Here is a 27,458-nt window from a genome sequence, read left to right on the forward strand (position 1 = left end):
GACCCAGTGAGTACAGGTCTTATCCGCTGCAGGTTAGAGGCTTTGGTTAATAAAACATAAGTGAGAGAGTCACTAGGGGTGGGTTACACATTTTTGCATAACTGTAAGTAATGATATTATTTGTTTTTTTACTACCAATTGGACAACGCGGTAAATGGCGCTATGAGTGTATCGGACCAGAAGCCCAGGTGTGTGAATTAGACCCTTCTCCCAAATGTGAGAATGTGTGTGTCTCTGTGTGTGTTATGGGATGCTAAGGCCTCTTTGCAGTCAGATCCATTTGGCAGAGAGAGCCGAACCAATCAGATAATTGTCCTTGTTTGGCATTGAGTGGACCCATCCGTGGGCCAGTAGGCTGATTATCCAGGCTGGGAACGAGAATGATTGAATAGCGAATTACATCCTAATGAATATATTATGTCGCCCCTCAGTTTATCCACACCAATGTGAAATGAGATCAACATCTGCCCTGATGAGGTGATGAAATTCTACTTCTCTTTTTACACCACAAAGCAAGACTAATAGCCACGCAAATAACATTTTCAAACACGGAGATTGCAGTGGAAACAGGGTGCTGCCCACGGGAATGTGGATGAGACACAAGCACTGCCCCCCAAGGCTGAGGGAAATCAAGGAAGGATGAAAATGCATAAATAGTTCTTGATGGTTTGTCTGACTCTGAACACATGTTGCAAATATTTCAGAATCAGAAAAGGCTTCTTACAGGCGCAGCAGATGCCAGAGACATGTTAGGACAACATAACAGCAAGTGGGAGGATAGTAATTGCTTAGAATAAATGCAGCGAAGCAAGGAAATTGTCACTTTCCTTGATTTCCTTTTTAATTTAAGGCTGAAATCTGAACCAAGCCTCATCCTTTTATTATGTCAAATGTTATCCACATCCCCAGTTTTCCTTATCAAATCCCCAGAAAGAGGTTGTTAGCGCTCCTGCAAAAGGTACCACAGCTGATTTTCAATCATGCAGCACCACAGGTTTTAGGTCAGGCAGGTCTCTGAGGAGTGAAAGTAATACAATAGCCCAGTGGCAAGCCCCCATGTGGACATGCTGTAGGGGTGGAGTAGCAAAAGAACCCGACCATTCTTTACAGGTCAGTGGGAGGGCCTCTTTGAGGCTTGGCTGTTCAAAATGACAACGGCCGCTGACGGACACTGTCGCAGATCATCGGACACCCACAGTTCCTGTGTCCTTGAGGGGAAGGTGAGGAGGTAGACAAGCACCACTGAGACCAGCAGGCCGCCCCTCTGCTCCCACTGTCCTGTCACCAGACGTGTGCACAGTAACCAGCCCTAATCCCGGTGTTCAAAGGCTGATTAAAAAAGCCTCAGAAAACAACAGACCCGTGCAGTGGGGGGGATGGCTTAGTCACAGAAATGGTTCTTCATTCAAATTCATAATCTGACCATATTTTGTATTTCTGTCCCATTTTATGAATTAATAAATCAGATGTTTGTTCGTGGTAAGGATGTAATATGTACTCTGCGCCTACTTCCATGTAAACCAATAGAACAAAACAAAATGATTATGCAAGATATGAAGAGGGTAAACCAAAACAAAAGGCACAGCACGGTTAAAAACAGCACTGATGACACTGTCAACAGATGGCCATCGTCTTTCTACAGCGAATTGGAGTGTTTTTCTCTGATATTTATTAGGCATTCCTCTTATTTATTCCTTGAATTACATGTGAAGTCTCCTGAACAATCACTGATCATTTCCAGAGACACACATACCCCAAAAGTAAAATGAGACATTTGCCTGCAGTGCAGACAGTCGACATATGGGCGCTAACTTGCATGTGTACAACAGAAACATTCACAAACACACACTTACAAGTACGCATGTACAAATACACCAGCCGCGAGTCTGTTTACTTTCCATCTCGTAGAAATCTCACGGCTCCTCTGGCAAGCCTGAGGGATCAGTACAACATTTAAATAATTCACGAGAGTTAGAAAATGTCTTCAGGTTGTTTGCTCTTCTCTAATACTTTAGCAACAGTGCCATTAATTTATGTCGGTCAGGTGTCACTAAAGAAACTAGGGGGCTAACTACTTGCTGTTGGCTAAGGAAGTGTTGTTGGAAATGCTGGCGTGATCTGACATTTTGGCTCTGAAGTCAATGAAGGAGTGAGGGATGGACTGCAGATTTATGTGGGATACTTCAGCGGGAAAGAGATGAGATGAGACAAAGGGAAAAGGAGAAGGCAGAGTGAGGGAAGTGAAATTGAGATAAGCTTTGCATAGTTTGTCTACTCGCTGACTCAAGTGTTGATCTGCTCTGAGCATCCTCCTCCTCCTCCTCCTCCTCCTCCTCCTCAGCAGCTCCCTGTGTCTCTCAGCATGGAGCCCATCTGATGAGCCACACAGGCCTCTGCCAACTCTCATTTCACACTTTGGAGACTTAGACAACATTAGGAGGTTGGAGCTTTTGTTCAGACTAAGTGTGAACAGACAGGTGGAGAGTTGTGTTGCTGAACAGTAGACGGTGCTGGTCTGTGGAAGCGTACATGACGTCAGTGTGTGGAAATGTGCTTCTGTGGCTGTAGCTTAGTAATGCTCTGAAAGAAACATGCTACTTTTGAAATGTGGAACAATACATGGCCACCGGCAACTCAACAATAAATGTATATATAGACTAAGCCAGGCAATGCAGATACAAATTATAGCCGTTGTTGGTTCCAACAAGAGGTAAAGCAAAATCGCCCTTGTTGTATTTTAGACAACACAGAGTGGAACTGCAACAATCTAAGTAAAAACTAAATGTATTTGTTTTGCTTCTTCTTTTAAAGATCAAATGCTGTGGGCTAAATACACTAGAGAGCTTACAGTCAACAGAGAATTTGAGTCTAGATAATTAATGAACTCTTGAAACAAGAATAGAATTAAATGTGATTTTAAGAAGGAAACTCAAAAATGAAAAGGCAATGAGTAAGGATGCCTCTCAAGGCTATATTAAAAATAAATAAATACAAGATAAATAAATAATTTCTGAATCCAAATGTCAGCCGTGTCTTAAAAAATAACAAGATGTCTTTCAGAAGCGTACAGCTCTCCATGTAATTTATTCCTCTCAAGTCTCAAATGGACTGAAATCTCCCTCTACTGTTAGTGAGGTGGATTAGACATGCGAAGGCTATAAGCAAAGTGATAATTACAATTGTTAGTATGTTGTGATGCTCTTTGTGAGGCCGGACTCATTTGTTCCGCCCCTTGCTGAATGGGAGAAAGTCTAATTAACATATTGAGGCTGATAGTCATATATGTGTTAATCAGGTATTTGTGAAATCTATTGAAGATTATTTGGGGGTAGTCATTGACGGGCTGTGTGTGTGCGCTTGGTGACAAAAGATGGGAGCGGTCAGTTCATCCTGAGGGACTTCAGAGGCATGTGTGTACGCAGCGTTACCACTTGTGGAAGAAGACAACAGCCCATCATCCAGGGACTCTGGCGCAGTGGACCCTGGCCTTGAGGGGAACCCCTCTGGGGTGTGACAGCTGTCTGTGCCCCTGATGCTCTGTCTGATCTCAGGTAACGAGTGAGAAAAGAAGGCAGAGGCTTCTCTGTTGCCAAACAACAAGACTGAGAGAGGTTTGAGCAGTTCTCTCTTTTTCAAAGTCTCTGCAAACCGTGTATACAGGGCACAATGCAACCATTTCTGCAACAGCACCCTAAGGATTGGAATTACACACGCTCTCCTTGTGGGGCTAGTGAAAGAGAGGGGGGTGGGCTTTAGTCTAACAATAGCGGCTCGGACTGACATTAATCTCTTTAAGCTCATGGAGGTCAGTATCCTGCGTCGGTGTTGGGGAATGTCAAGCATCCCTGGACACCCCTATAATTCCATTACTCGTGGCTACAGCGCTAATAATTCCAAATCCATCCAGATAGGGTCCTGGTGGAGCGTCACGCACCACTGTGCTCCCTTTGTCTTCCTCCTCCTACTGTATTCCAGCGGGCCATGTTACTTACACTCCAGCTTGACATCGAGTGATGTCTTTACATGAGAGATGTGTAACACAACGCCCTGATTCACCGAGTAAGATAACCTTTGTTTTAGGCTGGGAGAAGCTGCCACTGCCAGAGGTGTTGGGTTTCCCTCTCTGCTATTTACCGAGCGTGGGAGATTTCTCCTGCGGTCAGCATGGCTGCAGAGCCTCGGCTATATGTCCACACACTGATCTGCTGGCAGCTAAACAGCAAGCTCTTGTACACACTGGGGCTCTTTCTTTCTCAGTTTTCCTCTTCTCTCTATCACTCTGTGCTTTGTCCTATCTTACACTGTATCTGATTCCATCTGTCTCTATCCCTGCTTTCACCTTACACCTCCCTTTTCCTATCCAGCTATCTCTCTCTCTGTATGGGGACTAATGTGGGACTGCAAATGAAGCAGCTTGACTTCCATCTCAGGCTACCAGAGATCGATATGTGTTGCTCAGTATCAGGCAGGACGCTCTCTGCCTCCCTGACGCTCTTACAGGGTAGAACAGGCAGGCAAATGAAACACCCTCAATTCCCCAAACGCAGCCATGGCACACAAGCCACCATTATTCAGATTTGTATTGCCCATATTTACTACAGAGCTTGCGCAGCAAACATTAACTAATGTACGCGCTGGTCTGACACAATGCAATGGCCTGGACCATGTCTCTTAAAGCAGACAGGTCTCTGAAATAGAAGCGTGGTCTGAGGCCGGAGCAGCAGATAAGGAGATATGTGAACAAAGAATAAATCACTTTTTAGGATGTGACTGTGAAGACTAATAGACTGACATTGCTGTGTAAGCGGTCTAATTGCAGGAAACAACAGAAGCACTAGCATCTAAGGTAAGACCAAGGTGCTGGTACACAAGGCAGCCAAAATAAAGATGAATGGATGACTTCTAGATGCAAAACAATGCAAAAAGGAAGCCACAGGAAGCCAAGCGCCACAGGACAAACGGGGTTGCCTGGGAGTTACCTGGACAGGTGGCCACACAGGCACTTTTCTGGACGTTCTGCCCCTCACAGGAAGTGCCTCCATTCAGTGGCGTGGGGTTGGTGCAGCTCCGACTCCTCTTCTGCCAGCCGCGCCCACACACAGCACTGCAGGACGACCAGGTGGTCCACGTGGACCAGCCGCCGTTGACTGTCAGACCAGCGCCAGGGGTGGGCGATGAAGTGGGTAAGGGAGGGGGAGGTTGGGAAGGAGGGATGGATGAAGGGACAGAGCAGCCAGGATTACCCGACATGCACCAAGGAAAAGAGGTGTGTTGCGCTAGGATAATTGTGACTGCTGTTACACTCTGTGGCTCAGCACTGCAAGCTGAACTAATGGAAGAGCAACTGCAAAGGGGGGGCAGCTTCCTGTGTCCATGTTGGAAATACAGCCAACTGCAGTGAAAACAAAATAGCTTCAAAGGGGAACAGAAAATAACATGACAGCTTGCCATCTTTGACCTTATCTCTGAGGAAGACACAGTTTCTGCAAAGTAACTAGAGGATATTTTAGATAGCCCCCTAAATCTCACAAAGGTAATGGAAGACATTATACAAAAATGTCATATTATATACAGAATAATAATTACAACATGCTTACGGAAAGGCCAAGACTGAAAAATAAATACATCAACCCTGTTGAAATTGTGTCTTTCACTCATCCACTGCTGATTTCCCACGTCACTCAACTCAAGTATTTTTTGAATTAACATTTTTTCCTCTTTTCTATTTCAAACTGAAAGGCACTTTGCTGAACCTTATCCACCTATTGGCACATAATTGCAGCTATATCGCTCAATCTCAGCAGGTGATTCCATCACACCACGCTGGTTTAATTCTAATCAGCTCCTTCCTGTACATCCTGTGTTTGCCCCAGCTTACAAGATACCGAGATTCCTGATTTATTGACTTGCACAGCGCTGTCGTTCCTTTTCTGTACATACTCCCTTCCTAATTTCCCCCCTAACTCTCTCCTGTGCTTGTCGTGGCTGAATCATTTCCTTGCCCTCTCTATGCGATTGATTGCCCGCCACTGCGAGGTAAATTGCCAGGCAACTCGGCCCCTGATTACCTCTTAGCGCAGAGTGCAGTCACACCAGCCAGGCCTTGTTAAAATGCATCTCTGGCCCCCCGTTGAACCCCCTTTGAAAAGTAGCAGTTATTATGACTTGCTACAGCTAGCTTGATCAGCTAGCATGATGGACTGTGATGCTCTCAGTAATGGATTTTTCTTTTCTCTCTTTTTTTTTTAATAAGACCACTTCTATTGTGACATAACCTCAATCTTTGCTACAATGGTAATACATTTGTCCTCTTGTCAAGAACACATGAAAATCTGACATGCATGCACCACGAACAATTTGTTCACAATTTGTCAGGTTGTTGAGAGCAAACAATATTTCATTTCATAACTATTGTATTTTTGACATTACAAGAAAGGCGACAACAATAAGAATGCTTTTGCCTCCGCACTCATTTAATCTGTATACGTGTGGATTTGTAGATCTGCAGAGCTTTCAACAACAAGCTAATCAATTATAATTAAGTACAAATAACTTGTTTATTTTTCTCATTACACTCAAGGCTCAGTGAAATGTGTGTATTGACTGCACGCTCAAAATGTACACATTTAATTTCAAATCGTTCACCGAGAAAATGCCTTTTTTTGACCATCATTTGCAGTTAAAATACTGCCTAAAAAGAACACACAAGTCCTTTGTCAAAGTTCCTAAGTACAGTGATATCCCTAAATGCTTATTTTATGTATTCATTGTTTAATATTACAGCTCAGTCTAGTTCATCGTTATTTTTCCGTTGATATATTAAAGCTCGAAAGCCCTGAATTGAAGACCTTCATGTTTCAAACTATGCTTATGTTGTCCGAATTGGAATTCATCCCACACCCTTAAATCCATTGAGATCTTTTGTCGGACTGCACTTTTAAGTGAAAATATATTCAATTTTAAATCATGTAGCTATAACCTGAATTTTAAGAACTGCACATGTTATTCAGTTTTGATCAAATAATTCCCACTGACACCCTCATTTCCCAAGGGATAGGAATACTTGCACCTAGTGCACCCCTTTTCATGGATTTTGATTACCTGTTCTTTTTAGTTGATGTAAAATATTGTATAGACTCACACAAAAACCTTGAAATCATTTTATAGCAGAAGTGATGCAGAGGTGTGCATACTCCTCGATAGTGCTGTTTATGTTGCCATATGTTGTGTTTTTGACACTGTCAAGAAGTCTTGTTCTGACTAGATATAATCGTCTTCTTCTGGCAGCCTTGATAAAAACGAACCGTGTCAGACACTGTGCCAGATTCTACATTTCTCATATACAACAAAGTTGCTTTCATAATCCGTTCCTCGTGATTTCCTGTTTGCATGTAGAGTAGCTGAGAAATAAGTCTGGCTTCAATGTATGCAAAAAAGAAGACGAGCCAGTACCCAAGAAACCCTCTGTGATAACAAATATGCTGTTTCTCAGAATTTTAATACAGATCAGTCTGCTTATTGAGTCAAGTAATTATTTACAGTTTGCTTTTATTGAATGTTCTCCTCCCGTATTGGATTCACTGCAAAGATAGAGGAAGATGGCAGCGTGGAGATTGAAGCTGGCCAGCTTTGGCAGAATGGATGCCAGTAACATTTTAAGTTGTGCTAATTATTGTGCAGATACACTACTATGTCATTATGTCATTATTTATGAAAATATAATTCATTGTTTGCTGGATAGTAGAGCTGCCTCATGCTTGTAGACACTGTATGTCATTATGTGTAACACTGCATATTCTCTTTAAAACTTCACATAGAATCTGTGTACTCATTTTTCCTGCATGCAGGCGAACATGCAGGGTTATTGTTAGACTTTGGGATAACGGAAGCACATGCAAGCAATACACAATTCATTTAAGCTGCTTTTATGTTTCGCATATTTGGAAGCTGCCTAACTCCAGACTTTGCATTACTGTGTGTAGACCGCTTTGACACCTGTTGAAAGGAGTTTCCACCTACCATAGACTAGGACCGTGGCAGAGTTGCTTTTGCGGCGAGCAACAATGTTTTTGGCCACACATGTGTAGTTCCCCGTGTCCCCCAGCCGGGCTTTTTTGATGACGAGACTATGGTCAGTTGTCATGAAAAAATTGAGGTCGCTCCCTGGGTTGATGACATCCTCGTTTCTCTGCCACTCCACCTGAAAAATAGGTTTCAAAAGGTCAAAATTCACCTTAACTGAATAGAAAACTGCTCCCCTCACAAGCCGCTCCACAGGAAGCACACATGCCGGGGATTGGATTTTTTTTGCATTGAACATAAAAGTAGTGCAGTTATTAATGCAATCAAACAGAGAAAGATTCAAATGTAGCTTGTTGTTATACTGACACTGAGATGGAATTAATTCATCTATATAGCGTTTTAATTCTTATATATTTTCTTTTTGTGTGGGGAATGTAGCTTTTAATGCATAGCTGCTGGAGATCTCTAGATGTTAGTGGTCCGAGAATGATACTAATCATGCTTTGTGTAGTTTTCTGTGCCCTCTTGCACAAGCGAAAACTGATATTATTCTTTTATTGGTGTACTTTCAGATTGGTTTGCTTGTTTTCTTGCTCTTACTTGACCTTGTGTCTCGTCTCGAGAGTAGCTACGGTACAGCAGCATTGTTGTGCGTATTACTGCCAGTTGCAATGCCGCATATAATTGGGCTTTCCTCCTCTTGTGCACTATCCTTGTTTTCTCCCGTGGTGACTTCTGCTCTGATGTTCTTTTCTGTTGAACTGCACTTGGCACCTACCTTTCTATTTCTCTGCACACTGTCCCTACATTGTGGAGCTGTGATTGGCTACTCTGCTGCTCACGGTCTCTGGGCTGTCTGAGTGGCTGGCCTAACCTCCTCTTGTGTTGTTATTAGAGCGGTTAGTGCCTATATGGGACCAGGTGGACGCAGCAGAAGAGGTGAAACAGCTGGCCCCCGTCTGGTCCTCTAAACACAGACACACAGCACCCAGAGACGTAAAGAGAAAGGGAGAGAGTTGAGCAGAACAAGAGGGTACGAGACACACAGGACGTGGAGAGACGGCAGAGAGATAAAGAATTAGATAGGGAGAGAGGGAGGCAAATAGATCCATTAATTATGGATGGGCCTTTAGAGATGCCAAACGGGGAGTGAAGCCTCCAAGCCTATCCTGAGTGATGTGACGAGGCGCTGTGATATACGGCTTCTCAGAGATGTAAGGGAGATAATAAATCAATAATGGGGAATAATTAGAGGTGTAATTTATCCGTACAGGGTTGACTGTTCCCTGCTGGAGATGCTGGGGAGCTAATCCTGAGATACTTTTTGCTCTTTGTACTCCTGGTGAGGAAAGGGTAAAGGGATGCTAGATGTGGGCTTATAAATATCTTCTGTATCCATGTCTCACCTCGGCTTGTGGCACTCCCTCGGGGGGATGGCAGCGCAGTAACACCTCCTGGTCCAATGTAACCTCTTTACCCTGCGGCTCCTCCTCAAAGTTCTTTCTCAGGTCTGAAAAAAGACAGGGAGAGACAAAACCAATTAGGATGTTTGTACGAGCTTGTGAGATTCAAAATGAAATACTTCCTTCCACGAAACTTAGCTCGGAGGTTTCAACATTTCCTTCTCTCTAGAAATGTCCACCCGTGGCGTCGCTGAGCATGTCGCACTCCAGTTGGCCTCTAAGCCACACAGGGATCTGTGGCACCAACCATGTTGCTTATTACAGGCTGCCTGGCTGGTTCAGAAATGCTTGTCTGCTGCCAGAGGGGCCCGGCATCAACCAAAAGCAATTGCATTACCCCTCACTCGTCCCCTACCACCCACTCTGCTCTCTCCAGCCCCCAGCCTCCATCTGTATGAGGGCTTGGAGCAGCCGCACGAAAACAGAGCCCTGAGGCGCCTGGACAAGAGCTCCTGCAAGCCTGGCTGCCTGCATGGGGCTTCACATTACGTCTCATTGGAAACTCTTACCATTGCAAGTCCTGCTATACAATTGTCCGTAAGCCCAGGCTGTACATTACACAGGTAAAACTGGCAACGCTTATTTGCTTATTTCTCACGAGTGAAAATGAATGCAAGGCAATTTGTATAAAATGAGATGGACAGGATGCTCATAGCTGGCAGGTTGGAGCACGTTTAATGTGTTCACCCCGGGTCATGCATCAGTAATGTGTTATTGTGTTGTGAGAGGCTGAGGGTGTGGCTTTATGCCCCCGTGCATTTTCTTTAAACAGATGTTGTGTCTGTCCTGACCAATCATTATATTAGGAAAAGCAGAGAGTTTCATGACATTCAATTTAATTAAAACCGATCTAATTGGCTGGGGAGACTTAAGATATAACACTCCTGGAAGGCTCAAATGTATGCGGATGTGTGTGCACGCACACATTATTGTTTTTTGGCGCGTGGCCTTATCTTACATGGAACTCTTTTTGTTCAGCTCGCAAACAAGGTCGGATAATGAATGTGTGTTTTCAAATGGGTCGGAGACAGCGCTGCGTACGGCTCTGTGTGGAATAATGCATATTTATGTGTGAATAAATAGGCAGAATGCTTTAAAATACTCAAATGTGAAATGGCTTCTCCTAATAAAGCTGTTGAGGCTGAGCGAGGGATGTGTCTGTGTTCCCCAGACAGATTTATGATTACTGCACAGCAATAGATTTCAAATCTCTGTTTATTCCGGTTACTTTCACAGGGTTCATCTTGATGTACTGTAACCAGTGAAAAATATGCTCATGAATGCTCAATTTAGTGTTCTATTTGTTTCCCCAAGACTTCCTTTAAACAGATGCATTAATCTCAGTTTATCCCTGCCACGGGCAACATATTTTCTTAATAACTACAATTGCCTAAAGATGATCTAGGTAAATTGTAATCACAGTAATGCACCGTAGTGCACAGAGAGCTTCTGGGCTGGTTGGTAAATGAAAGTTACTCCCTACACTATCACGCAAGGTGAAAAATCATCATGCTAATATCCTCTTATTGCAAACAGACATGCAATATGTTGCAGAAATGTCATTTGTAATGACAGTGATGTTTTTAAAGTGCACTCACAAGCAATCCTGATGTACGCTTTTTGGCTCTTCTGCGTTCCGGTGGTGCTCCAGGCGACGCACTGACACCAGTACTCATCCAGACCGAAGATCTTCTCCACCTGCTGTCTGGTTATGTCAATCGTCACCTGCATGATTGGCAGCGCTGCAAAGCAAACACAGGCAGTAATCAAAATGGTGAAATGAAGGGGGGGGGGGTAGGGGGATCAAGTTTATCCCGATCAGCTCGTTTGATGGAGCCAAACAATTAAGCGACCATGAGTATTTCTTCCCAGAAAGAAAACAAAATGAGCTCTTCTGAATCCTTTAGTACATTTTGTACCTTGAACTAAATCGGTGAGGTAATTTAGAAAAAAAGGTTTGCAGAATAAACAAGCATAGAACCATAATCATATATAAACAGAGTGCTTGTTAACCGAGGAAAATGAGAAGAGAGGCTCACAGCTATCCTTGGTGTAATTCGGAAGGCGTTAAAACCAACAGTTGAAAAGGAACAAGGAAGCGCTAAACAAACAAAAATATTCAGCACGACCTGCCTCTCTATTATTAAATCCACGAGGGGGGGAATAGTACACATCTATGGAGTATATACACAACAGTGTTGATGTAAGCTTTATTGCTTTTCAAGTAAAGACATCGCTTCTCAAAACAAAAGAAAATTGCGAGAAAATCCCTTCTGCTTAACTGTCCAAACAACACAGTGTTGTTAGAGTCAGGTATTTTTTTATATTTCTTAGCAATCCTTCATTTCATTTTCCTTTGACCTTTTATTTGGGACCTGTAATCCAGAGGTATTTTATATATATCAAGGTAAGACCTTGATCCCTACGACGTGTCCTACTTTCTCTTCCCTCTGATCAAGAGATTGCTGCGTTTCCCTCAGCTTCCAGCCCTCTCTCACTCCATCTCATCTTTTCTCCCAGGGCTCTTTTTATGAACACAGAACATTTAACAGTCACAGAGGGCACACATTAAAAGCTGTATATTTAAGTCTCAATGTAGAGCTGCTCTTCTACTGCCATTTACATAAAGGCACTTTGTGACCCTCCTCTCACTCACACACTTGATCTGTGTGCGGTAATCATTCCCCTCCAGACTGAGGCGAGCTGACGTTTGGCTAAGTGGCACCTATCAGACCATCAAACCTATACAGCAATTACAGAAAGCACTTGTGCTGATACAGAGCATTGAACAAACTGAAAACGAGGATTTTTTAGTAAACAATTTGAGGAAAACTGTGCGTGGATCTGTAGAGGCCTTTGTCCCATTGGTGACATAAGCTGTCAGGGAGGAAAGCAGAGTGGCTCCACTGCTGGCCGCCACGTGTTGAGAAGTAGCTGTAAGGGTCACTGGTGGACCCCCCCCCCCATGTATTAGCGTCTAAATGCAGTAGATTTTGCAATATGAGTTCTTGGTAAATGCGAGTATACATGCAGTAAATCTAGCCCGGAAGCGCCACCTCAAGCGTTAACAGCGTCCCCTTGCTATGTGTTAGTCTCCGGAAAAAAAACAAGGAGAAAGGTAATATTTGTGTGTTTCCATTGGCTTTAATAATTCAGCCAAATAACTGTCAAAAAAGTTTGAAATAAAAGTCTGGATTGAGGAATTCACTCTCATTTACTCACTTTCTTTCCCTCTCAACTCTAGCTCTACTGTGTGTGTGTGTGTGTGTGTGTGTGTGTGTGTGTGTGTGTGTGTGTGTGTGTGTGTGTGTGTGTGTGTGTGTGTGTGTAGGGAGTGTGTGGCACAGACTGAGAGCACCTCGAGGCTAAAATAAATGCCCAAAGTAACAAAATGGGCACTAGAGAGAATCAACAAATGGAGCAGAAGAAACCTCCCTTTTTGAACCAGCAGCATGGCAACATTTGGCTTTCACCTTGAACAAGAGAAAACATTTTGAGTTCTCTACATATACCTATATCTAAGAACAATGGTTATGTTTGCAGTTGCATTTTGCGTGTTCTACAAAAAAGTGAGCCGGGGAATCCACATAATTTATGAAATGAAGTCTAATGTAGCAAGAGCAGCAGTTTTTGTGTAACACATACACAGGCAGCAATCTCGCTCACTGGAGAGGGATTTGAGAGGGGGTATTATTATATTTAGTTTCATATTTGTGTGCGTGTTAGTCGTTAATAAAATGCTATGTATGCACACATGGATGGAACAATAGTACAGTTGCAGTCTGGAGGGGGGAGATAGAAGAGATCAATCTGTGCCCCCTACAACGAGAAAGTTAAATTAAACTTAATTCTGACAAACTTTTACAGCCTTGGATATAAGGAACAATGGAAACATCGGATTTAGACTTAGCTCAGCAGTTTATGTGGGCAAAATAATTGGGAAAAACATTTGAATACATTTAGAATTGATCAATAAGCGGTGTCCAGTTGGTTATATGGCTCTACTTACCGCAGAAATTCATTTGATTAATGCAAACCTTCCTTATTCATTGAGCTAGAGGCTGAAAGGAATAGATGAGTATGGAGATGCAAAGAATGAACAATAGGGACCTGAAGTGAGAAATCCTGAGAGGAGCAATTTGAAGCTCTCCTTGCCGGGGTAATTGCATTCCATTTTCTTATCTCTTCCTGTCTCCATAATTACCTGCTTTCTGTGTCCGACACCTTCCAGTAACACTGCAGTGATTCACTCTGTCCAATTTCACTCCAATTAATAAGAAGGACAAAATAATCTCATCACTTTGTGAACAAAATGGGACTGTAATTTTTATAGCAGCTAATAATGATTGGACAGGCTGCTATTTACTGTTGTTTTCCAAAGTCTATTCCACTGGCAGGTCTGTCAGCAAAACACAACTTTATGAAAACCACTCATAGGTGACTGATGTGGCAACTACACCACTGATTCATATTAAGCTATGCTCGGGATTTTTGAAAACGGACACCCTTCTGACTCAGTAATATCAATATCGATTTATAAAATGGTGCTCGGCTGCCTCTCTAAGGTGTTAGGAACTAAAGAGAGTAAGATAGTCAAATTAACACTTTCTTTTACCTTTCCTGCAAGATATTCAGCGTTCACTTAACATCCCTGTTAAACGATAATTAAAACATGACATGATTCCCGCAGCCTTCGGTTTGATCTGCGGCCCATTTATAAATGAGCTCATATCCAGAAACCGCAGTGAAATGAAAACTTTAAAAGGATGATTATGTGATTGACACTGTGAGAATTCTGGGCTTACAGCTGGAGCCCTGGAGAGTTTATGTTTTATGATTGGCGTGCAATGGGGGCAACTTACTCAGCTGTACTTACCCATAATATATATACAAATCTCCAAGCTTTGTAATATTACACTGAAATTAAGAAGTAATGCATGCTTCCACGGAGACACAGACTCATACCAGTGCCAATATCAATAGAAAGCTGCTGTCTTTTGGTAGTAAATACAATTCTCACTCAAATTCCCAAATGTAAAAATGTTTGATTAATATGCATAACATGTTCTTTGACACATTGATACTATTGATACCAGTGCTGTAATTCACAAGACCTGGCAACTGCAGTTCCAATAGTATAAACACAATTAGTTCAAAAGGAACACATTTGATCAGTCCTTGTAGAAATATAATCTATTTAAAGGTGTCACTGTATGTTTGTGCATATATTAAATGAGACAGATAGTTCAGGAAGTATTAGTTAAAAATTACACTACAGTTTATCTCTGAGACTATAACAAGGAGAATTGGAGACTGCCCAATGTTGTGAAGGCCCGTTATCCAAAATCCATTAATCCAACCCCCCGTTTACCTTAAAACAAATGCCAACTGCTCAGAATATACACAGTCCCTGCAACAAACCAAAGAATGTGGCTAATTATTATGCAGAATAACTACAATATCTTATATCCTACTATGGCATATCAACTGCCCTACTCTGCCTCTGATTGGCTACAATTGGTTGCCTTCGCTGGTAAGGTTAAGGCATATTGGTTGGCATCAGGGTAAAACTATCAGAGATGTCAATCAGACAAGCCTATTGTCAAAGTCTAAAGATATATTTTATTCAAATTAAATAAAGCTAGCTGACTGTAAAAGTGTGACTTTCAAACGGACTCCTGTGAGTTACCTAAGCCTATAAAGTTCTGTTAATCAACGATTTGCGAGTAAAGCAGACAGCGAAGCTGCACGGCTAGTTTCTAAAAGGAGTATCTGTAAAAGCATCCAGGCTCTGCATTCTGAGTGATGCCAAAGCAAACACACTATTCTGCCTCAAGACTTTCAACAAATAAAACAAAATACAAAAAAAAAAGACTAGAAGAGATGCAGAGTGGATGAGTTCATGAATTAACTGACCTGACTATTGTACGAGGGAGCTTGTTGCACAGTCTTCAGGCAATTGAGTACAAGAAAAGCTATTACTGGAGCCAATGGCACACAAAAACAGACACAAAGGATGCGGCAACATTTACTGTACTGTGCTCTATAGGAATCTGTAGCAAGGACAAGATTATTTACACATGCACTCCATTAAAATGTAAAAATAGCCCTTACAGTAACAAAAAGGAAGAAGTCACAACGTGAGTGACGGGACCACGGACATCTTTGTGTGTGTGATTGTCGGATGAATTTCCTCTTAAGCCAGCAGAGGCTCAACACACAGAGGGTAAACATCATTGGACTCAATCCCGGGTGAGTCGATATTGGGATTGTCTGAGTGCGGGACTTTATTTTTCTCTCCCTCACTCTTGTTTTCGCAGGCTGTGACCTCAATTCCATAGGGGTCATTTGCTTATCAAAGGCATGGACTGGAACTTGCAGGTCCTGAGTGTGTGTTTCATTGTGACCAAGGAAATTCAATTAGGCGGCATCCCTACTGTGTGTGTTGCTGGGATTCATCAGTGGATATAGAGGGATTAAGGTCTGGTGATTCTACATCAGGGGAATACACCATTTCAAGGGGTAAGAGTTCACAATGGTTGAAGGGAGACATTGCAGATGAATGCTTTTAAGAAACTTGTCAAAAGCATGCTGTAAGTGTTTCATTTCCTCCTGTGGTTCTTTTTTGTCCAATGTGGCATCAGTGTCATCACCGGCACTGAGTGTCCAGGGCTCCACAATGCCCTCTTCCTCAGACCAATGGTTTCAGCTTTTATATATAAAAACTGAGATCCTGGCAACAATAGGCTGTCAGAAAACAACTTTAGAGCTCAACTTCTAGTTAACGTCATTCTGAAAACACTTGCATCACAACCTGGAAAGTATTTCCATGTGTAAACACTCCAAAGTGAACCCTAGGTCACAGAGGCGAGGTCATAACTGCTTTATCATCAAGTCTTCAGACTTTCATTACCATGTAAAGCAGTGTGGTGATGGGTGGCCCATGCTACCTGACGGGGAGAGTGGAGTATGGGAGGTGGCGCCATAAGCATCCGTCTCCCAACAAGGATAGCGTGGCCTTCTGAGTGAGGCATGGCTCTATTAAAAAGCAAGAGAGATGGGAACAGCAGAATGAGGGGGGAAGGGAGGCAGAATAGAAGCCCTGAGTTCACTGGGAATACAGCAGTCAGACCTCCCATTCATGTTGGTGAGGTTGCGACGCGAGACAGTGGGACAGCGTTCTGGGTCAAGGCTCTGCCTCCGGTTATGGCTAGCTTTTCAAGAGCTTCTTTTGATTGAGCTGTCCATTTTCCACAATGAATGCGCGCTGCAAGGCCCCCGCTGATGCTCTGAATGTCGTTACAGATTATTCATGGCTGACAAACAATCAATCCGGCGAGGTTCATTCCAATGCCACTTCAAGGAGACTCAGGTGGAGCCCTGACGGCAGGGTGAGGAGAGTAAATGGTGTTGGACTGAATAAACAGTTATGGATGCTATGGATTAATATGCCTGTTTTAAAAATATACTGAGCGACTGAAAGTGCATATGTCTTTAAATCTTCATAAAAGTTTTTATATTGTTAATACCAGACTGTGAAGATAACCATCAAAGGGTACAAACAAACAACTCTTTTTAGAAAGCAGAAGTGTTTAAAATGTCTGATTTCTTTTTACCCATACCATAACCACGTGTATTTATTTAAGATTAACTAATGAAAGAAAAACAATATTGACTATTTGTTAAATAGAAAATACACAAAGTAATACAATCTGCAGTTGATTCTTTTCAAAACTAGGTTAGACTTGCATTGGGGTGTAATAGAAAAAAACGTCTCTTTGGATGACAGTCTCTTTTTCTACAAAATCACAACTGAACTGTGTTCCACTTCTTAACAAATACTGTTGACAGAAGTTGCAGCGCGTCCATGAACCCTCAACCAAAAACTGGAGATTATGAGATGCCAAGAGTGATTTCACCACAGTTAATTTTCCTCGCGGAAGGCATCCTGAAAATGTGTCCAAGTAAAATGTGTTGAGGGGCCAAACGCAAGTCAGCCAAGTGTTAGAGATCAGCTTAAGAGAAAAATAACTACATATCACAACTCCAAATGTGCCTCTTCCAACAATAAAATAAAAAGTTATTAAAACCTCAGATTTACACAGAGATATGTGAGGGGATAAGATGCTGATTGGAAAAGTTTGAGCTTTATGGTATAGTTATTAATGATGTACACACGTTGAATGCCCCTATGAGAGTGAGATGTCACTCGGCAAGACATTTCACTGCCATATTCATCAGTGACAACAAATGCACACAGGATATCACAACAATGCGCAGCGCAGTGTACATAAAAGTGTTTTTGTTGCACAGGTGTTCGCAGGTTGGGAACGTGATAATGAATTGACAGATAAAACTTCAAAATAGATTTTACTTTTCCGCTTTCATCGAGTGCAGACATCACATGGCATACGACACTGAATACGGTGTCTGTTTGCATGTTTCCACATTTACATCTAGCCACAAGCCTACACAACTGATGACATCAAACGGACATTAATTCAAAGCAATGGATTTTTCTATTTACACCGCCCCTCTGTAATTCGTTTACCTAACCTTTTCTTAATAGCAACTATATACACACACGGAGACAGGGCTGTGATTTACCTCTGTGCCCTTACCAAAGTGCCCCTGGTGTAATTACTCGCCATCCAATATCCTGACCCCGATGATTGGCAAGAGCAGAACATTCTATATGCAACAGTCTTCAGGCTGGGAGTGACTGGGAACCTGCTCCTTTATCTCCCACACACACCTTGTCCTACCTTGAATGAGAACAAGTCGGAGGTGAAGGCCTTGAGCACTTTGCTTCTGCTTCCATTACATTCTGCAGAGTGGGAGGATCTGATAGAACGTTACCCACATGAAAGCCCTGATAATTTGCTCGGGCTAACATGTTTCTCTCCCCCTTGTCTGACATGGCCTTGGGCGCTGAAGTAAATAAGGAAAACTGCTTCAGGTAAGTCAGCCTAGCTGCCATCTGCTTGAAGAGTGCTCTGTGCCATACAAATTGCATTAGGGTTTCCCCCTCCCTGCTGACGTTCGGTTGGTTCCTCTTTAGTCTTTGGCCGGCAGTGTTGCCGGAGATAGAAGGCAGAGGTTTTTGGTAATCCAATGAAGGTACGTGGGCGAATGTAAATATTGAGCACAACAAACATCCTTCAGTAAACAGCCCGAGGGAAAACAGAGGCTACGAAAGTGATTCTACAAAACTCAAAAAAAGATTTTTTAAAGTAATGAAATCCACATTTGTTCTTATAATAATAATTCTGTATTTGTGGCTAACGACTCGTATTATAAAACAAACTAAAGTAGATGTCTGTTTAGCACTGCTTTCATTTCGTGGAAATGTTGGTGTCATCACATATGCCTTTGTCAGGTAGAAAAATCATCCAATGAACATCAAGAAAATATTTAGATTCATGCATTATCTGAAAGTATTGAAGCCCCTTTGAACTTGTACTTCAAACTGAAGCTCTTGCCCTTGCTTATAATTCACATAGTCTACCACTTAGAGGGTGTGTAGCCTCCCTGCCTTACAAGTTAAGGAGAAAAAAGGCCTATGACAAAGGTTTAAAAGAAGTCTGCCTTTTCTTGTTAAGGATTTAAAACCTGTGGATAATTTGTCATCTCATGGCATATAATTCACCGACTTTAAAGCATCAAGAGAAACCTTCAGATAGTCAGTTTTAACATTGTGCTGTGATGTACTGTAGATACAGATCCGTTGTATGTCTCAGAATCAATGCTTCTTGAAAATGTGTAGGATAAAGAAATACCTCTTAGTCTTATCCACCACCCTCACACATGACACACAAGAGGCTCTCCTCCAGACAACAGCAGCTAAAATAGGTCTTTCTAGGTAGCCTCACATAAGAGATTAAAATAAAGCAGTATTTTAAGATTTAAATCGTGCATAATATCCTAAAATAATATGTTTATTTTTGCCGAAGAAAATCATTTTGTACAGAATGTATGTACAGTAGGTGTAGGAAATTAGAGAATGGCTAGATCTTAAAAGACCTTTAATCTGTTTAAATCTCCCGCTTGCCCCAGAGGTCATATGGCGTTGAGTCTACACAGTTCTCCTTCCAATGTGGAGCCTGTTGTTGAGTCAACTTTAATGCAACGCATGAGGGGATGAAGTGCTGCAGACCGAACACGGACTGAGTCTTTAAATATTCATTTCTTTGTTCAAATGTGACTGTTTTAATTATTAATACGATAGATGCGAGACGGAGAATTGTGAACTTATAAATAACCCGACGCTGAAAAGGGAGAAAATTGAGTGAAAGTACACAGTGGGCCCCTGGAGCTTGGTTTAACAATGGAGGTATGAACAATAATTATGTGTACAGATGCAGCAGAGGTTAAACACTTCCTTAAAAAGGAAAAATAATGATTTAAAAAAGCTGATTACAAAGACAGGAGATTTGCAAAGATCACAACTGGAGCTCATTTCCATTTTCCATTACCGATTAATCTGACTGTTATATTCTTGATTAAGTCCTTAATGACTTTGCCTATAAAATGTGAGAAAATGATGTCACAAAATTCCCAGACCTGTGTCAAAGCGGCATAGCTTTCAAGCAAAACCCAAAGACATCGAGTATATTATCAGAAAGGCAGCACATCTGCACATTTGAGAAGCTGTAATCAATAAATATTTGGCAGAAGGTGAAAATAGTCTTTTCACTTTATTGCATTTCTTCTCATCATAACAGCAGGATGACCCAAACAAAATGCAAATACTGTAGTACTCTGAAGAGTGCCGTGATTGAACACAGAAAAGTAAATCTCTGCCTATTTAGGGCCTTTACATACATGTTGCTCTGAGACTTTTTAAAAGATAGAAGGGAAACAAACAAACAAACAAACACCTGAAGAAGACAAACTCTCACTCTGAAACAACATGAATGAATACATTATTAATATAAATCCTGATGGCTCCCAGACCAGGACCCGCTCCTCTTGCTGTTGTCAGCATGCCTCATTAAACACCCGCCTCGATGAGAAGCCTTCCTCAAACACGTGCGGCTCTGCATCCTCTTCTTTGAGGGTTTGTGGTCGCCGCAGTAACCACACGACACAGAAGCCAGGAGTGTTATATGTGGGCAGGATGCCGCTGATAATTGACTTGAGTTTCAGCTCCCTGAAACACGAGGCAGAACACATTAGTCTGCTGAAGTCTCCACTCACTGTGGGCTCACCTGAGACTGTGTTGAGAACTAAAAGCACTATACAGGTCAAGATGCTTTTGGTTGTATAAGCTTCACTTGATCTGTTTTTTGTGATGCTTCCAGGTGAAATCTTCTCCATATTTTACACAGCACTTCATGAGGACATTGAAACTATTGTTCTTCCCTCACAGCATAAAATAGTCACCACTATCCCATACCCAGGACACCCTGCAGCTTCTAGTTTAAACGGTAAGCTGCTGTTTGTTCCAGGACTGTGTAAAATACCTATACTGAAAGTCTACTTGGGGCCAAACACACAAAATATTAACTGTCAGCGACTCAGTTCCTCTTCCTATCAAAAATCTCTGTGGACTATTTAGCTGTCAGCTCCCTCAATACACCCCCCAGCTCCACTATTTTTAAACGAATTTGAGCAGAGCAGGTGTTGATTGACACCACAAACTCCCACTCGGTCTCTCTCTGGCAGCATAACACTCATGTCTTCCATTTCCAAAGGCAGGGAAGGCAAGTTGAAAGATCCAATAATCGTACAGTGACAAATGAAAAAATGAGGTAAAGAGTTTTGCTAAGAGTCAAAATAGCAAGGCACGGGGGTTTACCGGCCCCCCTCTGATACATTCTGTATCTAACCAGCACATTTTGAGGCACATTATGGAATCCGAAGAAGTTTGCAACTTTGGCCTCTATTTCTCAGCACAAGGGTAGTACAAGTTGTCTGGGTAATGCGTGTGCTGCATTTCATTGCACCATACAGACACATTTTACTCGGTGTAGAAGAGCAGACATTGCCATGTAGCTCTGAGAACAAGATGCTTTCCACAAAAAAGGTACAAAAACTACTATGTGCCTTTAGAAATATAGATGAACATTAATTTGAATCTGTTATCATTCCTACTGCAAACGTGTTATACTGTGGGCCATGTAGCAGAGAGACCGCAATCTATAATCATTTAAAAATGATGAATTCCCTGTGCTCACACACACACTTTGAAATGCATTTTATTCACATGCAATTCCACATACACAAACTACAAATACAAAAGTTGAAAGGCTGTATTGATTACATGTCTGTCTTTACCTAACGGTGTAAATAAATTACTTGGACGGTGTAAAGAAAACACAACTAAGAGTGTGGAATGCATTCCAACTTTCCGCTGGAGCACATCTTTTATGAGACTGAAAATTACTTAAGCTAAAGCAAAGCATGGGCCTGACACGGGATATGATTTGCTGGGAGGACAAAAGGCTGTGCATGTGGGAGATTGGAACGCCAGCGTTGTTGTTTGACAAATGGTAATTATCTTTTTTTTACCACTTTTGTTCCACTAATTGCATTGAATTTTTTAATTCATTATTCCTGCATAGCAAGACCAACTTCAAAGGAACCGAAATACCTACTCCAAAGTTTAACATTAAAAAAACCCCGGCTTGGATAGAGTCTGAGACGCCGAGACGTGTGGACCCTGTACGGGTGTATCGAAGAGATCAATCAGAACAGCTGGTTCCTTTTTAATTCTCCCTGACTCACTTTACTCCTGCTGCTCTAAACACACGTGCAGTCGTCTCAAGGCCAGACAAACACAGGCTTCAATTAAACCCACTTTAACTCTGAGGTGTGTTGGCTAGAAGGGCCTGGCCTGGTGCGCGCACACACACACACACACACACACACACACACACACACACACACACACACACACACACACACACACACACACACACACACACACACACACACACACACACACGACCTGCTCGAGAAACAGAATAGCACCCGTTGGCAGATGTGTCACATGAGAAATTCACCTTACCATCTGTTTTTCAGTGCCTCATCGCCAATTCCTTCCCCCTCCGTCCCGCAATCAAGGACAGGATCAAATACAAGACCCATTATGGGGAAGCAGCTAATAATGCATTATCAATTAGTCCCTCTGCTTACTGATCGATGCTTAGCAGGTGGTACAAGGCCATATTGTTAATTCAGGACTACATTGTCCTTTCCCTCCTGATTGCCTTAATGTCTTCTGTTCAGTAGATTATGGCTCACAGGTCTATCCGGCGTTGCTTGGATCGTGACAGGGCCGCTCTTAAACATTCCATTAAACATCATGTTTAATTGCTGTCGCGAGGCCCCTACACTATTAGGAAGACTCTGTTCTAAATTCCTCACAATTATGACAACAACAGCGTCTGTGAGCTGCTTGCAAGCAGCAGCCTATAAGTGTGAAGCAAAGCCAATGTGGAAGTGCTTACAAATGCTACAGCTGCATTATTAAACCCAGCAGTGCAGGAGTCCTCTGGTAGCAGAAATATATCAGATTGTATAGAAGTCTTTGAGAAAATGTCCCTACTTCTTACCCATTCATTTATGTCCTTTGTAAACATTTTTCTGATGAGTAACTTTCTATTTAGAGTGAAATTGAAGATAAATGAGCATTTGTTTCAGGGTAGGGCATCCTTGTGATGGACAGGATGCTTACTCATTTCCCCTGTTTTGATATTTCATTTAAATTGTTTCCTTCTCTGTTTTCAGTTAATTCCGTTTTTCTTCATGGTCCCCTGAAACATGATTTTTTTAGCCTTTGGTTGCTCCACTTTAAAGCCATATTCCACACTTAAAATAGAACAGGGACCTCCTATATGTTTCCTGTAAAGATATTTATCTGCATCCATGATATTGACCGATACAGGACTGAGAAGTAGAGGGCAGCGCGAGTGGTGAGTGGGTGTAAGATGGAGTGGGAGAACTGATTGGCTGCTATAATACCATGGATTAGTATGGCAGTATTAAAATAAAGGTTACAGATCATTACAGCTTAGCCTAGCTTATCTCCCCCTTTGATCAGAAATTAAATATGTCATCACATTACAATCCAGGATCTAGTCAATCAGGAAATACATATTTTATACAAATGAATCCTCGCTGGTTTTCAGACACAGGGGTTAGCCCTGTGGTGCCATAACACATTATTAGTTCTCTGCAGAAAGTGATAGATGGTTTAAAGAGATTTACTGACACGTCATGCGGTATTTAGACTTCAGAGGATTGATAGAGTACAGGAGTTGGTGCTGATAAAGCTGGAGGTTGTATTCCCTTAAAGGGGTTTTGAAATGTGGACTTATGTATATTAAAAAAGAATATTAAAGAGTTATTAAAATACCAAGAAAAAATCCCTTTCACAAAGTAAAAGGCAAACGTATAGCTTATGATTTTTTTCTCAATCATCTTCTGCTTTCATTGTAGAAGCCTTGTCGACATCCGGTTCAATCAACAACGGAAATATAATCTCCTCAAATCTTTATAAAGCAGTTGGTGAGGCTTATTGAAATAGAAATGTGAAATGCATGTATTTTCCACCTGAGAGGGTTTGCTGCTGGGTTTGACAATGCGACGCGTGGATCAAAATCGTTTCCATCAATGCTGGCAGATGAAATGCAAACAAAATCAAATCAGTCCGGCCGTACAACAATCCTCCACTCAAATGCCAATCTCCCCTCTCCTCATCATGTGTCTGATGAGAAATCATAGTGTGGGGGAATCTCCTAATCTATGCAAACACACTGTCAGCATTGATTTGTTCGGAGGGGATATGTCTTTATTAGGACTCGCCAGACGTCTCCCGTTTCTCCAGCTCTATAACGGATGACCTGGGAGAGACACAACGCTGGACGGGGCTTTGGAAGCAGTCACAGCCATAACAATTGAGATAAGTTACTGAGGGCAGGTAATGAGAACTGATAGACTCTGGGATGGATCGATATCGGACATTGATACCAGGAGAGGAAGGACAAATTGACATCTCTTTCTTTTCCATGTTCAAAGGAGCTTGTGTGTGAGGGTGTTGTGAGTCCTTTGTGTAAGGATACTAGTGTGTGTTTTTATGGGGGGTGGGAAGGTCCAAAGCGATGACAGAAAACAAAGGTGTGTCAGTAACTCAAACTGTAAGTGTGCAGTACACCCAGTCAGTGGCAGCAGCTCTTTTGTCTTTCCTGCACTGAATCAGATTCAATAAACAGACCTGTCTGATGAGGGCAGAGGTCACGTCTGCTGTAGATGGTTATCCGAATGTCATGTTTTCTACCTCCTGAGCCGAGAATACTGAGCAGTCAGAAGGAAACATGTCTGCACTTCAGACCTGGGTCAGTTATTAATTCAAACCCTTCCAGTTACTTTGACGTCTGCCTGAGTCTGTGGGGAGTGAACAGGGATGGAGTTTGCCGCATATTGCCTCCGCTGTGCTGGGCCAGACTAGTTCATCTCCGAAAAAGACCACCTTTCTGATATTACTTTAACCCGAGAAAGTGAAAAAGGAATTATTGATTTCTGCTTCTGCTCGCTATGATTTTCATTTTTGTTCCTACTTGATATACTTTAGTGATGAAGAACATGCACTGTACTCATTTGGACAGTGGGAGTCACAGCCGCAGAGAAAAAGGATGCTTTGAGTGCACGGGTGATCAGGCCTGTATGAGGGAACAGGCGGGCTGGTATGACTTTTAATTCCCATAATGAATTTTTCACTGCTTTCCATATGGCTTTTTAAAATAATCATTCAGATAATAAAAATTGTTCCATTAAAAAGGTAGGTTAGGTAATTCACCTCAGAAACACTTTTTGTTATATTCCATGGAATGCTCTTAACATCCCGATAGCAATGAATAAATCAAATGCTTTGACAATAAATAGATACAAATATTTCATCTGTGGAAGCCGTGGCGCTGTAAAAAGAAAGTCCAGTTATCTGCCTCGGCCCGCGGCAGATAATTGGATGGCCTACCTGTCTGTCAGCCTTCCATCTGTGCACAAACTTATCTCGTGCCCTCATTGGTCATGTGCGCATTCGTGTGTGTTGGAGGAGGGGCTCTGTAAGGAAGTCTGAAGGAAGGGGCAGATTTTTTTCGGTTGTGTACTTTCAAATTCTAGCGCACTTGAGCTGGTTTCTTCATTCTTACCTACCCTACCTTTAAGTAAAAAATAATAATAAGAGCTTCACATCAAATGTACTGGTTTTAATTGTCTACTAAAGTATATTAAATTGTTGTTATATTGTGGTCATATTTTCTGAAACACTATACATTTATATCAATTTTTGGTTAACCTATAAATTAAATACAATAAACAACTCAAAGTTATTTATCACATTGATACAAAAATACAAATTAAAGTCCAATATTGCATTGAAGAAGTCCCGAACTAGTGATTTGCAGTCGATCACACACAGGTGTTAAAATGAGAGCTCCCTTGGTGTTAACAATATAGTGGAGGCATTAATATCGTCTCAAGGTATATCACGATTCTGCTCAGCACTGTTGGTAGAAATGAGAGTTGTTATTCTGCTCAGTAGATTTAGATCTGTAGCACTATTTTTTTATATCTTGGTCAAATATAACATTATTCTGGCCCATGCCGTGGCTGTGACTCATCTTTATATTATACTGTAAGCATCTCAGAGTGGGTGAAGGAGCTTTCTGTATCTGCCGCAATCCTTCTGCAGTTACTCTAGAGTCTACAATATCTAAGCTTGGTCTCCCTTCGTGAATTCAAATCGTTGGTGCAGAAACTAGGTGCTGATGTTTTGGGGTTTTTCACAATTGCAAAGTGTTAATTCTGGTTAACATATTCATGATTTAATAACATCTCATTTATGATTAGTTCTGATAATGTGGCTTATTGAACGCATGCTATTTTGTAACTCATTTTTATTGCAGCCCCTATTAGCCAGGACTTTGGCTGATGGAACAAGAAGTAAATAAATACTGTACCTTTTAAACCTTATTTAACCATGAAATGTCAACTTGCTGGTTATCATTTTTAATAACTATTCAAAACAACATCAATAGCTAATTATAAAAAGAACAACTCTTACACATGCAGTTGAAAACTAATAGCCCAATGATAACATTTCTGCAATATGGTTTATTGTAATCCAATAATTTATAATATTGAGATATCATGTTTGCAGCTTTAAGCCTTATCAAAATATGTATTCTCCATTGTTGACGAGCCACTCATCCATCAAAGAGAAAGAGATGATCATATTGAAGGGAGAAGCGCAGAGCACATGTGAGAACCGTCTCCAGCAGCGACTCTTGACTCTGATGTGTCTACATGCTATTTTCATTACATTTCTGTTGGAATGAAGAGCATTGACTCGATCCGAGCTGCACTTTCATTTACATAAAGGAATAAGTATCCTTGATGAGAATCCCAATCAGTGTGAACATGCCAGCCAATGGAACAGAGGCTGGATTCTCAGGGGCTTCTCGTTGGCTGGTCACATGTGTGCACTGTATTTACATCCGTCTTAGTAAATGGAGCAAACAAGCAGTGCAGTGCAGAGCCTGAGTCGAGACGACCCCTTGGAGTCAGAAAGGACATTTCTCAAAGTTTCTTCTAGAGAAGCTGGCTATTTTCATTATGTTTTTGTTGGAATGAAGAGCATTAACTAGAAGTTTCTTCTCGAGAAGCTGGCTATTTTCAGCAAGTGATTTGTCACTGTTACACTGGGTATAAATTGTCAATCCATTTTTGTCAACTTGGGTATGTCTCCAAACTCCTCATTTCTCCCTCCTCAAGGCAAGATGTTGATATCGGGCAGCTTCTGGTGTGACAGATGTCCTGGTTGCTTGGCAACAGGTACAAGTTTAGAGTCCGGTGTGACTGTGACGACCAGAGTGAGAGGACATCCTGACAACCCTGTCTCTCTCTCTCACTCACTCACTCACTCACTCACTCACTCACACACACACACACACACACACACACACACAG

General features: G+C 41.9%; 1 protein-coding gene across 1 annotated transcript in view; it reads right to left on the reverse strand.

The window, feature by feature from the left end:
* unc5a (unc-5 netrin receptor A) overlaps positions 1-27,458 on the reverse strand; it is a 63,117-nt gene that overhangs the window by 29,365 nt on the left and 6,294 nt on the right. The window contains exons 3-6 of the mRNA XM_010767398.1: positions 11,084-11,227; positions 9,429-9,532; positions 8,020-8,200; positions 4,980-5,147 (exon numbers count right to left, since the gene is read on the reverse strand). Coding sequence (XP_010765700.1) covers positions 4,980-5,147; positions 8,020-8,200; positions 9,429-9,532; positions 11,084-11,227 — 597 coding nt within the window. The remainder of the gene's footprint in view (positions 1-4,979; positions 5,148-8,019; positions 8,201-9,428; positions 9,533-11,083; positions 11,228-27,458) is intronic.

This window comes from Notothenia coriiceps, unplaced genomic scaffold (assembly GCF_000735185.1).
Source record: "Notothenia coriiceps isolate Sejong01 unplaced genomic scaffold, NC01 NC01_scaffold00004316, whole genome shotgun sequence".
NCBI classification, from domain to species: Eukaryota; Metazoa; Chordata; class Actinopteri; order Perciformes; family Nototheniidae; genus Notothenia; species Notothenia coriiceps.